Source organism: Myotis nattereri (assembly GCF_964212035.1).
Source record: "Myotis nattereri genome assembly, chromosome: 11".
Lineage (NCBI taxonomy): Eukaryota > Metazoa > Chordata > Mammalia > Chiroptera > Vespertilionidae > Myotis > Myotis nattereri.
This window is the reverse complement of record NC_138086.1, coordinates 29376605-29389512: the sequence shown is the minus strand read 5'-3', so window position 1 is coordinate 29389512 and position 12908 is coordinate 29376605. Positions and strand designations below refer to the sequence as shown.

The window sequence follows — 12908 nt, the reverse complement described above, 5'->3', positions numbered from 1 at the left end:
CCTCTCCCCCAACTGCTGCATGATGGGACTTTAACAGAGAGGACATGGTGGCAGAGATGGAGGTGATGCAAAAACCTAACAGCATGGACTGTCATTGACGCAAATGAATATAGCTATGGCCACCTCTGAATGGCCACCCTGCTAGTGATAAAGACCCGTGCTAAACTTTTATATTCCTTAAGGAGGCCAATAGGCTACTTGGTGACCATTTGACCATATTGGGCCCTTTTTTCCTGGTAGGGCCAGCAGTTTACTCTCATAGGAATAGACGCTGATTCCAGATATGGGGTTGCCTTTCTTGCCTGCGTGGCCTCGCTAGCACCACTCTCTGGGGGCTTGAAGATCACCTGGTCCACAAGCAAGAAATCCCATATAACATGGCATCTGACCAGAGGACTTTCTCTATGGCACAGAATGTAGGCGAGTGGGCTCAGGAACTTGGGATCTACTGTTCCTATCACACACCTCAGCACCCAGAAGCTATTGGATAGGTAAGTATTGGAATGGCCAGTTAAAGTTGCAGCTGAAGCTCCAGCATGGAGGTAATACAGTGCAATGATGACATTCCTCCAGGCCATCATAATATATGCCTTTCATCAGACAACTTAATATGGTGCTGTGTCCCCAACAGAAGAAGCACATGGGTCTGGAAACAAGGGGCGGAAGCATGAATGGCCCCAGCTAGCATCATTCCAGGGATCCAGTGGGCTTCCCTATCACCACCATTCTGGGCTTTGAGGAGTTAGAGGTTTTGATCCCCAAAAGGGGTACATTCTTGCCTGGGGTAAGAACAAAGATTCAATTGGGTTACACACTATGGCTGCAACCAGGCACTTTGGCCTCCTAATGTTCAGAGACTAACAGGTAAGACAAGGAATTGCCACCTTATCAGATATAATTGACCTGGAGGAGGTAGGGCCACTATTAGTGGGGACAGTGTGAGCTCCAGTGACCTATTTGGGTGTCAGCTGATACTCTTCTGCCCAACTGTGACTATGAATAGACAAGAGCAGCAACCCTAGTCTGAGAAGGTGCTTAGACCACTTAGAAATGAGGATTTGGGGGGGCTAATTTTGGGGGCCAGGGAAGCTACTGAGACCTGCTGAGGTGATAGCTAAGGGTGAGGGGAATTGAATGGATAGTGGTGGAGGTATATCATGAGGCCCTGTCATGGCCTTGCAACCAATTTCTCTGACAGGGGCTATAGGAAATTCCATTAGCTTTCCTCTGGTAAGTTTCCCTTCAGGAAGAGCTGCCCATCAGAGCCAGAGAGATATTCCCTGAATACAGATGGAGAAATAGATACTGGTGGTGCAAAGGTGGACTATAGCAGGCACAATATGTCACTCAGATCCCCCTTAAGCTAGGAATTGTTGCCCAAATCAAGGAGTGTGTTTTAGGTGACAGCCTCCAGCTTAAGCTCCTTCAAGATCTGCTTCAGTGTCTGGACTAGAGTCACGTATTTCTCCAGTGACTCCTCCCCCATGACCAAGCAAGGCAGTGGCCCAAGGTTGGGCTCCTGCTCCCAGCCAGGCTGGAGGACTTATGAGGTTTGCAAGCCAGTCTGACAGCTCTCACAAACCAATCCAGCGTCTTCCCTTAACTTTTCCTGGTGTTACACTCCTAACTCCGTATCTGTCTGCTTCCTGGAGAACACAACCTGTGACAGCACACATTTCAAAATTTCCCCAAACGGCTGCCTTTCCCCTTCCCACAATCCTTAAATCATTTTTCATGGCTTCAAATTGAGGGGGATTTTATATCTTTATTCCCAACCTCTCTAGCCTTTCTCAAGTGTCTTATATACTAATTACAGCATTTAACCTGATAATAAACAAAATTCAACCAAGTAAAATTGAATAATTGGCTCTATTAAGCAATTCATGAATCTGGCAGGATCCTATCTACCAACTAGAAGGGCCTCCAAGGGGTTATTTACAAAATGGAAGGTTTTTTTATAGGCAGAAGAGTGGCAGGTGAGTTATTAGCAGATGAAATTATTACTTTCAGGCCAAGACATCACCATTTTGCGGGGGAGGAAAGGGCAAGGGTTTTATCAAGGAGACTGCCTCTTCTTCCTGGGCGTTGCGGGAAGGGCTGAGGGGCGCCAGCACAGCCAAGGGTGATCCCGAGTGGGAGGGTGAAAGGATTGAGAAAAGACAGACAAGAGAATGAAAGCTGGGTCTCAGTGGGACGCTGCTCCCTGATGAGGAGACAGCGCCAGCGCGCCCAAGCCGTGTTTTTATTTTATAGCAGATGCCACGAGGCAAAGTAGGGACGTGATCAAGTTGTTTACAGCATCCTCACGAGTTTCAACCTCAACTACATGCACCCGAACTCTATCACAAGGCAGGTGGGGCTACCTGTTCAGACCATAGCTTCAAGCTCACAACCACAGCCCTTGGCTATGATTGTGCTGGGAGGGCCCTGCCCTCCAGCTGGGACTTGCACGTGGCAATGAGAGGACCCTGTCCTTTCTTTAGTCCGAAACTTGAACCTGGCCAAAACACTGTACCTGCGCCCCACAAAGGCCCACATAACAGACTTTTCCAAATTCTAGACTGGTCAATTAAGATTCTATTCCTGGGAGATGGTGAAACTGCAATTAACACGTTGTATGCGGGAAACGTGTTTACACGTTTTACGTATTTATACGTTCTACCAGTGTAGTAGAGCGCAGGACACGTATTAATACGTTGTTTATAGACTAGCGGTAGAATGCGGGTAACGTATAAATACGTAAAGTTACCGTAATTTTACTGAACGTTGCCATTTGCGCAAAAAATTAGCAAAAATGGCCCGCGCCACCTGTTAGCGCGCGATAAAAACTACCCGCAAACAATGTGTTAAAACACAGGTGTGTTTTTTTCATGTCTTCCCAAACACAAGCTCCTTCAGAGCAGGGACTATTTCTTAAACTTCCCGAGTGACTAATGTAAGGCTACCTACATACAATATACTATGTTGAATTGAATTGGTTAAAAGCCCTTTCCTGGGAACCTGTCAGACCACAGTTAAGGCCAAGTGGATCAAAGGCAACTATAGAATAGCCAGAGGGAACAAAAAGTCAAACGATCCTGGGTGGGCCCCATGTTTGGCTGGTGTTCATACCAAAGTCCTCTATCCCTGAGAGAGACAGTTCATCTACTACGAATTCCTAAACTGAGGGGAATTCACATTGATCATTTTGTAGAATTTCCAATTTGACAACTGAATTCTATCTTTCTAAAAAAAGGTTTATTTCTGATCTGATCCACGACCCATTTATTTCACTTGGAGTGTTGCGGGGGTGGGGGTGAGGGTGGGGGTGGGCACACACACTTTTCTCCTCTCCCAACTTGGGTCCAGTGCTTGGGGGCCTGCAGATGAACTGACAATAGGTGAACAGGAGAAAAGACAAGATTTATTTACACATGGGTAGGGGTGGGCGCGCTCAGTGATTGAAAAGTCCTGGAGTAGCCAGATTAAGTCTCTCAATTTAACAAAAGGGGGGAGGGGAGATTAGGGCTTCAGTGGGAGAGGATAGCAGGTTCTACTGGGCTTTTTGATGCGAATAGAACGGGCAGTCTGTCTCCGCCAGGCAACTAAATTAGCAGTCAACTCCTTTCCAAGAGTTAATGGTAGCTGTATTTTCAGGAGCCTCTGCTTTAGTCAGATCGAGAGAATTCCAGATACAATTTCGTGTGCATCTTTTGTAGGTCAAATGTTTCCAATAATCTTTATACCAACTCTGGAGGTCCAAGTGCGTCCCCACACGGGAAAAGGTCTTGTCCCAAAGCCTAAAGAGAGAAACCTTTCTTAGATCCCAGGAATGCGTCTCAACAGGCCCCTGTGACAGCGATTCCAGGCAGGCCAAGGAAGGTCAGAAAGAGATCCTTTCAAAAGCTCAGAGATGGCAAAGGAGAGGCAGAGGCATCGTCGCCGTTTTTCTAGGAGCGCGTGGTGGGGGGGGAGAAAGTGCATATCGGTCCCGGCCAGGCGGTCCGCGAGCTGGGGCCTGTGGGTCCTATGTGGGGAACCTCGGGTAGCATCCGGGCTCCAGCTTGACGACTCAAGTTTCTTCCCCAAACACAGGAGATAATAACATTCCCCTCTAGGAGTGGCCGAGAACCGTGACTACCATCGGAGGCTGGGCTCCCAGCCCCGAGCTGGCGCTTGCGAGGTGTGTTCTTTCCCTGGAAGGGTGGGGTGGAGACAGGAAGCCTCCAGGGGGCTCCCCACCAGCCGCACGCGCCGCCCCGGCGGGCTTATAAACAGCGCCCCGGCGCCTGCAGATCACTGTGGTTCTACTTCTCTCGGAAGAAGTCTCGCCCTGCGCGGACCGGGAACCGCGCCCTCGCCAACCTAGAACCCAGCGGGAGCCGCAGACCCCCCCGCGCAGTTGGCCGCCTATCCACTCGGTTGCCGTCGCGGTTGACTTTAAATCTGAACACAGCGGTCGGGGTCAGTGGGACCTGCCCTCTGGACCCGGAGCCGAGGGGGAAACCGAAACCGCTGGGCTCCGCTAACGGCGGCGGGAGAGCGCGCGCTCGCGAACCCCGCGCCCCGCCCGAGCGCCGCCCGCGCCCGCCCCCGGGCTCCGTAAGTTTCGATTCCTCCCCGAGCCGAGTCGCGCGCCGCGGCCAGTCCAGCGCAGAGCAGCGCCATGGCGGACCCGGAGGTGTGCAGCTTCATCACCAAAATCCTGTGCGCCCACGGGGGCCGCATGGCCCTGGACGCGCTGCTCGACGAGATCGCGCTCTCCGAAGCACAGCTCCTCGAGGTGCTGGAGGCGGCGGGGCCCAGCCGCTTCGTGGTGCTGGAGACCGGCGGCAGGGCCGGGGTCACCCGGTTCGTGGTGGCCACCACCGCAGCTCGGGTCTGCCGTCGCAAGTTCTGCCAGACGGACTGCGGAAACCTGCACCTCTGCAAGCTCAACCTGCTGGGCCGGTGCCACTATACGCACTCGGATCGGTGAGTTCGCCGCTAGGGAATGGGCGGGTCCCGGGTCCCGGGCTGGGAGGACGGTCGGGGCTGCTGTCCACCAGGGTTGCGCCCCCGGGGCACCTCGCACCCCACAACCTTTGCCTCCAGCCCCTCACTTCCCTGCGAAGAGCTCTCCCTCCAGCGCCTGCAGACTTTTCCTCGAATGTGGCTAAGGCGATATTGCCTGGGGAAGACTACCTTAAACTCCCTGCTCCCTTAGAATACGGTGCTTTGGGACCCGCCACGGCCTAGAGACTGTGAAGGCAGGTTTGGGAAGGAAGGAGAGCCTCCCCTCCCCGGAGCTTGAGTCTTTAGCTCTCTGCTACCTCTGTCCCCAGGCGCGCTCCCAGCACCCCCACCGCGCCACGCACCTGGGCCGTCTCCGTTCCTCTCTTTGTCCCTTGTCTGATACCTGATGCGCGTCCGCACCGTCGACTAGAGTGGTCCCATTCGCGGTTACCGATGATGTGTTGTCTCCCCGCCATGGACCGCCCGCTCTTGGGGCCACTTTGAACGAGCGTGGCTTACCTCCCAGCAGCTCTTTCTGTGTCCCCCCTTGTTTTTTATTGCCTCAAGGTGTGCCCCAAGGTTTGGGTTACGCTTTTTGGCCTGTCTCCCATCTCTCCCTAAGAGAGCCCATTCGTCTGGGTTCAGCCGTCACATCCACCAGGATGGCCCCCATGTGCCCCTCGGCCTCCCGGGCCGCCCAGGCCTTCCGGCCCAATCTAGGTTCTAGGTTCTCGATCTCCCTGGGTCTCCCTGGGTCTGAGCAGCGTCTGTACCCGGATAGGAGTCAATCTCATCTTCCTTTCCCCAGGGCAGGGTATCTGACACTCCCCCCAACCCCCCTTTCATCCTTCCCAACACCTTCCTCACCAAGGCCCTTTATTGAAGTCTCCCATCCCCTGCCTGCCTGGTCCTCCCGTCCATCTCCCTTCTGCATGAATGCCTTGTGGAATTCGTAAATGACTGTCTCTGACCATAGTCTTTCTCCCCAACTTTTCTGTCCCTAGGTAGTGCTGCCCAATTATTTTTCTTATATAGTACTTTTCACCCTGTGCCCTCCTTAAAAACTTTCAGTGACAGCCTACTGTCCAAAATGGTGGTCAACAAACTGTTGAGAAAAACTTTCGATTACTCACCTCCAATTTTATATGTGTAATAAAATATATATAAAAGACATGTTTTAAATGGATGAGGTAGTTGATATAATATTTAAAAATATTTTTGTGTGTGTTTAGGGTAAAACTAAAAAAAATTTAAAAAGTGCTTGAATGTGCTTTGTTGTTTAAAAAATATATATGAATATGTTGTGAGGCACCAATGTGCAAGTATTTTTGACTTTTAGGAAGCTATGTGTACAGAGGGAGAGAACTAAGTCACAGCGAGGATGAAGTCAGGAAGGAAGAAAGGACGGAAAGAGGGAGATACAAAGGAAAGGAAAGGAACATTCTAGTAATATACTGAATAACAATAGTGTAGAAAGGCTTCGTTTTCTCTTTCTGTTGTGAAATTTTTTTCCGCCAACTTGTGTTGGCTTTAAGACCTAATTAAGTTTAAAAAAAATGTTTTATTGATTTTTTACAGAGAGGAAGGGAGAGGGATAGAGAGTTAGAAACATCGATCAGCTGCCTCCTGCACACCTCCTACTGGGGATGTGCCCGCAACCAAGTCATATGCCCTTGACCAGAATCGAACCTGGGACCCTTTAGTCCACAGACGGACGCTCTATCCACTGAGCCAAACTGGTCAGGGCCAAAGTTTTAAATATATATGCTTCTTTTGATTTTTTTACTATAGATATTTTAAAACTATATTAAAGTAATGAAAAGAGAATGATGAACCCATGTACACATCATTTTGCTTCAACAGTTTTAAAATTATAGACAATTTCATTTATTCCTTCCTCTCTATATCCATCCCCAACTCCAGTGTGTTATTTTAAACCAAAAAGAGTTCATTTGCTTCATAAATACTATCTAAAGCAGTGATTTTCAACCTTCTTTATCTCGTGACACACAAATTACTGATATTCTTTGGCACACAAAGATTTTGTGCTGATCTGACCCCAAAAAAGGTATAATTTTAATTCATTCACATCAGACAGCTACTGTGGATATGTTTCATAAATATATTTAGAAATTTTGTTTCAATTTCTTATACACCAACTTTAGAAACATTAGTTTAGAAACTTTAGTTTTATGACTTTGAGAAACATTAGTTTTTTGAACTTTATTTTTTGCCTGGTTTAAGACATCAAAACCATCTTAAGGTCACAAATTGGGTTGTCAACCTTTACTTTTCTATATTTTAAAATAATATGTATATATAACATAGGGATAATTTGGTCAGTGAAAGTTGGAATGGATCTTTTGGGGAATTCATTAAAGTTACTTTTTTTAATGAAGTGATCCATTCTGATTTCTTACATTTATTTGTCTTGTAATATTTTTTATTAACTTTTATTTCTTTTACATCACTTTTGAATTTGAGAATTACACATTTTTAATCCATCAATGTACATTGCGTCTTCATAATAAGGACCCTTGGGAGAATTTTTTTTTCTTTTTGCCTTGGAGCCTAAAAATATGTTTTTCTCCCAAGTATGTTTTAAAAATGTTCTCCCCATCTTAGCAACTTATAAAACCTTATCTTCTAAAACTTGAAGTGTGCGAGTCTGAGGACTTGATTCGTTGATCACTGGTTAATTACCATTCAGTTTGGTAAACTGTTCTGTTTGAGGACAGTTTGCATTTTGCTGGATTTATAAAACTGCTTCTGTGGGGCTGTTATACGTAAATGGGATCTCTCCTATTCTGTAGTTCATCTTTTCTCTTACATCGCTTTTAGCCATATATTTTAGTCAGCAACATGGCTTGCTTTATTGTTGGGTAATTATTTGTTTTGGTGCATCAGCTTGGATATTGCTGTTTGCTTTGCTGAAATATTATGCCCACTGGTGGAGTTCTAATCCTAGTTCAGACACACAAACCATAACTAGAATTCATTGGGCAAATAACCATGAACCACGCACTCTAATGAGCACTTTAGAATAGATATCCAAGTTAGTCTTTACCATGATTTTTGAGGTAGGTATTTGTAAGCCCCTCTTAATGTAAGGAAACTCAGGCCTAGAGCTGTTTAGAAATTTACTGAAGTTCACATAGCAGATAAGTGGCAGAGTTGGTGTTGAGCCTATATCTGCATAACTTCTTGACTAGCTGCTTGTGTGGTCAAATAGCCGTGTGAAGTGTGATCTTTCATTAATTCCAGTTATTTTTTTGCAAGCATGATTTCTGTTTAAAGCAGGTGTCTGTGTATTTTCGACCAGCTTTGTGGTTTCTGCTCATGTGGCTGTTTCCTCTGTGCTCTTTCCTGTTTGTATGCCTTTCTTTCCTCTGTGGTGAACTTTGGTTGAGCAGAGGTAGGTGGAGAGAGGGTTAGTTGACTGCTTCATAAACTGAAAACAAAACAAAACAAAAAATCCGCAACCACCCAAAAGAACAAAAAGTGCAAAGAATAGTATAACAAGCACCAGAGTACAGTGGGGCCTTGACTTACGAGTGTCCCGACTAATGAGTTTTTTGAGATACGAGCCATCTCTCGGCTGATTTTTTGCTTTGAGTTGCAAGCTAAAATTTGGTTACGAGCCAGCTTCAGATACCCCACCGCTAGTTGGCGCAGCGAACATACAGTGAACGCCACACTGATTAATGGCATTTCAATTCGTTGTAATGGTGAAAATTGATTTGACATACGAGTAATTTGAGTTACGAGCTCCGTCACGGAACGAATTAAACTCGTAAGTCAAGGCCCCACTGTATATATATTCTGAGTATATTAATATAACAAAAGTTATATAAAAGAATAAGGTCACAACTCATCTTCCAGAATAAATAAATGTTTGCATCTTTCATTTTTGCTTATCTTTTTAAAAATATATTTTTATTGATTTCAGAGAGTAAGGAAGAGAGAGAGAGAAACATCAATGATGAGAGAGAATCGTTGATCATTGGCTGCCTCCTACACAGCCCCCACTGGGGGATCGAGCCTGCAACCTGGGCATATGCCCTGATCTGCAATCGAACCCTGACCTCCTGGTTCATGGGTCAATGCTCAATCACTGAACCACACCAGCAGGATAGTCCATTAATTAATAACAGCTGTGTAGTATTTCATCAAATGATTTATACCACAATTCAGTACCTGTTCTTCCAATAATGAGCACTGGGATATTTCCAGTTTTTGGCTACAACAAACCATGCTGCCAAAAATATACACTTAAGATCAATTCTCTCAGCAAATTTTAGTATACATTATTATTAACTATGGTCACCATGGTGTACTGTGGGGAGCCGAAACCCAGTCCCTGGTCGGGCACCATATGTGGGGAGCTGGCACGGCCATGGCATACTCAGCCCCAGGGCGCCTTATGTGCCATGCCAGCTCAGCCTGGTTCAGTGACCCTGAGTGGGGCGGTGAAAGGATTGAGAAAAGACAGACAAGAGAATGAAAGCTGGGTCTCGGTGGGACGCTGCTCCCTGATGAGGAGACAGCGCCAGCGCCCACAAGCGTGTCTTTATTTTATAGCAGATGCCAGGAGGCAAAGTAGGGGCGTGATCAAGTTGTTCACAGCATTCTCGTGAGTTCCAACCTCACTCAACTACATGCACCCGAACTCTATCACAAGGCACGTGGGGCCACGTGTTCGGACCATAGGTTCAACCTTATAACCACAGCCCTTGGCTATAATTGTGCCGGGAGGGCCCTGCCCTCCAGCTGGGACTTGCACGTGGCAATGAGAGGACCCTGTCCTTTCATTAGTCTGAGGCTTGAACCTGGCCAAAACACTGTACCCGCGCCCCATAGTGTACCTTAGATCTTTAGAACTTACTTATAACTGAAAGTTTGTACCCTTTGACCAACATCCCTCCCCACACCCCTGACAATTCTACTCTCTTAAATGATTTTGGCTTTTTTTTTTAGATTTCATATTTAAGTGAGATGATGCAGTATTTGTTTTTCCGTAACTGGCTTATTTCACTTAGCATAATGTCTTTTAGTTTCATACATGTTGTCATAAATGGCAGGATTTACTTCTTTTATGGCTGTATAATGTTCCATTGTATACATATATACCACATTTTCTTTATCCTTTCATCTGCCCATGGTCACTTAGGTTGTTTTCATGTCTTGGCTACTGTGAATAATGTTGCAGTGAGCATGGGAATGCAGATATCTCTTTGTGATAGTGATTTCATTTCCTTTAGATATATACCTAGAAGTGGGAGGGAAAGATGGAGGGGAAAAGAGAGAGAGAGAGAGAGGGAGACTTTCATGTGAGAGAGACTCATTGATTGGTTTCTTCCTGCGTGAGCCCTAACTGGGGCCAGGAATAGAACCTGCAACCCAGGTACGTGCCCTTGACCGGGAATCAAACCCACCAAGACCCTCTGGTGTATGGGCTGGCGCCCTAACCACAGAGACACATTGGCCAGGGCTGGTATTTCTTATTTTAATTATTTGAGGAACCTCCATGCTGTTTTCCACAATGGCTGTACCAGCTTACAATCTCATCACCACTGTGGTACATTTGGTATTTATTTTTCTCATTATTTTTCTACATATGTGTGTATTTCTAAGCAGTATTTAGGATTGTTTTGCCTGTTTTCAAACCGATAAGCGTCATCAATACCAGATGTATAAATTTTTGCTTTGTTTTCTCTTGTTTGTGCAGCATGATGTTTCTGAGACTCACCCCTAATATACAGAGCCCTATTTTGGTACCACCTTGAGAACTGGGCAAGATGGACTTCTGCCCTGCACCCTCTGCTCTACAGGCCCTAGTTCCAGCCCTCCTCCAGTTGTGTCCTTACTTTTTAAGGAGCCCAGGAGGCCAAGGAATGCCTCATCACCTTCTCGGCCATGCTCTAGTTCCTGGGACCCTGGAATTCCCAAGCCTATTTCTGGAGCTTGTGTGGGCTTCTTCCCCAGGTCTTCATACATGTGGAAGAAATTTGGCTGGCATGTCCATTGCCTTTGCATGATTGCATGAGCAGTGTGGCACAAGAGCCTGAGTTGGGAAGAGTAGTAGGCTGGAGCTGGGAGCCTAGCTGAACTTTCTTCATTCTGTTATTTCTTACCATAGAACTCTGAGGTCTGAGAATTCTAAATTCCAACTTGGCCTTCCAAGTCATTATAAAAGTACTAGAGGCCTGGTGCACCCGGTGCACGGATTCGTGCACTGGTGGGGTCCCTTGGCCTGGCTTGCACCCTCTTGCAATCCAGGACCCCTCGGGGGATGTCAAACTGCTGGTTTTGGCCCCATTCCTGCAGGCCAGGCCAAGGGACCCCAGGGCCTCTAGTATGCATATAAGATCTTTGGTTAATCTCTTCCCACCTTCCCCCCTCCCCTCTTCCCTCTGAGATTCATCAGTCTGTTCCATGTGTCCATGTCTGTGCATTGAGAATCTGCCCCCTGGTGGTCAGTGTGTGTCATAGCTACCAGTCGAATGGTTGAACAGTCGCTTAGGCTTTTATATATATAGATGTTAAGATAGGAAGATAGAACATGTTTTATTGAACCATTTCATAGCTTGATTAATTAGTTTTAAGTATTTAGACACTTGGTGTATGGACCTCTATTTTATTTTGCCCCAGTCCCATAGATTTTAGGAGAGTGACTGCTCTAGTTCATTCAGATGTATAGCTTTCTTTTGTATGAATGTACACAATTTGCATATCAATTTTTATATTTTTAAAGTGTAGATTGTTTTCTTTTTTTTTTATAAATTGTTTTATTGCTTAAAGTGTTACAAAGAGTATTACATATGTCTCTTTCCCCCCCCCCCCCCCACCCTTGACAATCCCCTGGCCTTCCCTACCCCCAGAGTGTAGATTGTTTTCAATTTTTTGCTATAACAAACCATGATGTGTTGGACATTTTGATATATCTTTCCTTGTGCACACATGCAAGAGTTCCCTAGGTATCTAGTAGTGATTATCCAAACTTAACCTTTTTAAAAAATGTTTTTATTGATTTTTAGAGGGACAGAAAGGAAGAGGGAGAGACACAGCCCCCACTGGAGATCGAGCCCACAACCCAGGCATGTGCCCTGACCAGCAATCCAACCGGCAACCTCTTTGTGCATGGGTTGACGCTCAACCACTGACCCTCACTGGCCTGGCTGTTTCCATTGATTTTAGAGAGAGGAAGGGAGAGGGAGAGACAGAGAGAGACATCAATGTGAGAGAAACATGGGTTGATTGGTTGCCTTCTGCATACTTCCCAAGCATGGATAGAACCTGCAACCAGAATCGAGCCCACGACCCTTCGGTGCACAAGAGAATGCCCATCCGACTGAGCCACACTGGCCAGGGCTGTATTCTCCCTGCAGAAGAATATGAGGGTCCCTTCCTTCATTTCCTTGCCAATTGATATCATCAGCCTTTTAAAATTTGTTCTAATACCAGGAATGTGAAATGTACCTCATTGTGGCTTTAATTATTATTTTTAAAATATATTAATTTCAGAGAGAAAGGGAGAGAGAGAGATAGAAACATCAGTGATGAGAGAGAATCATTGATCAGCTGCTTCCTACATGCCTCCTACTGGGCATGTGCCCTTGACTGGAATCGAACCCAGGACCCTTCAGCCTGTAGGCCGACGCTCTATCTACTGAGCCAAACCTGCTAGGTCTGGTTTTAATTCTTTCCGTATTCTGGCTTGTAGCTCTTTTAAGTCACATTGCTTGTCTTACTTGGTGTCTACTTCTTAGTAGTTGCTTACTTGCTTTTTTTTTTTTTTTTTGTCATCTTAGTTCTCTGTCTGTAATAGACTTTATTATTATTATTTTTATTTCTTATCATTGCAAACTGTATATAGTTCAGTGGCAATAAGCATACTCATGATGTTGTGCAACCCTCACTACCGTGTAGTTCCA

The 12908-nt window shown here is 46.1% G+C and overlaps 1 protein-coding gene across 1 annotated transcript in view; it reads left to right on the top strand.

The window, feature by feature from the left end:
- Positions 1-4630: 4630 nt before the first annotated feature.
- The window catches only part of ZC3HAV1 (zinc finger CCCH-type containing, antiviral 1), a gene marked incomplete at its 3' end in the record, with an annotated part of 54784 nt that continues 46506 nt past the window's right edge, over positions 4631-12908 (top strand). Inside the window, exon 1 of the mRNA XM_081101757.1 lies at positions 4631-4953. Within this exon, the coding sequence (XP_080957883.1) occupies positions 4646-4953 (308 nt within the window). The 5' untranslated portion in view covers positions 4631-4645. The remainder of the gene's footprint in view (positions 4954-12908) is intronic.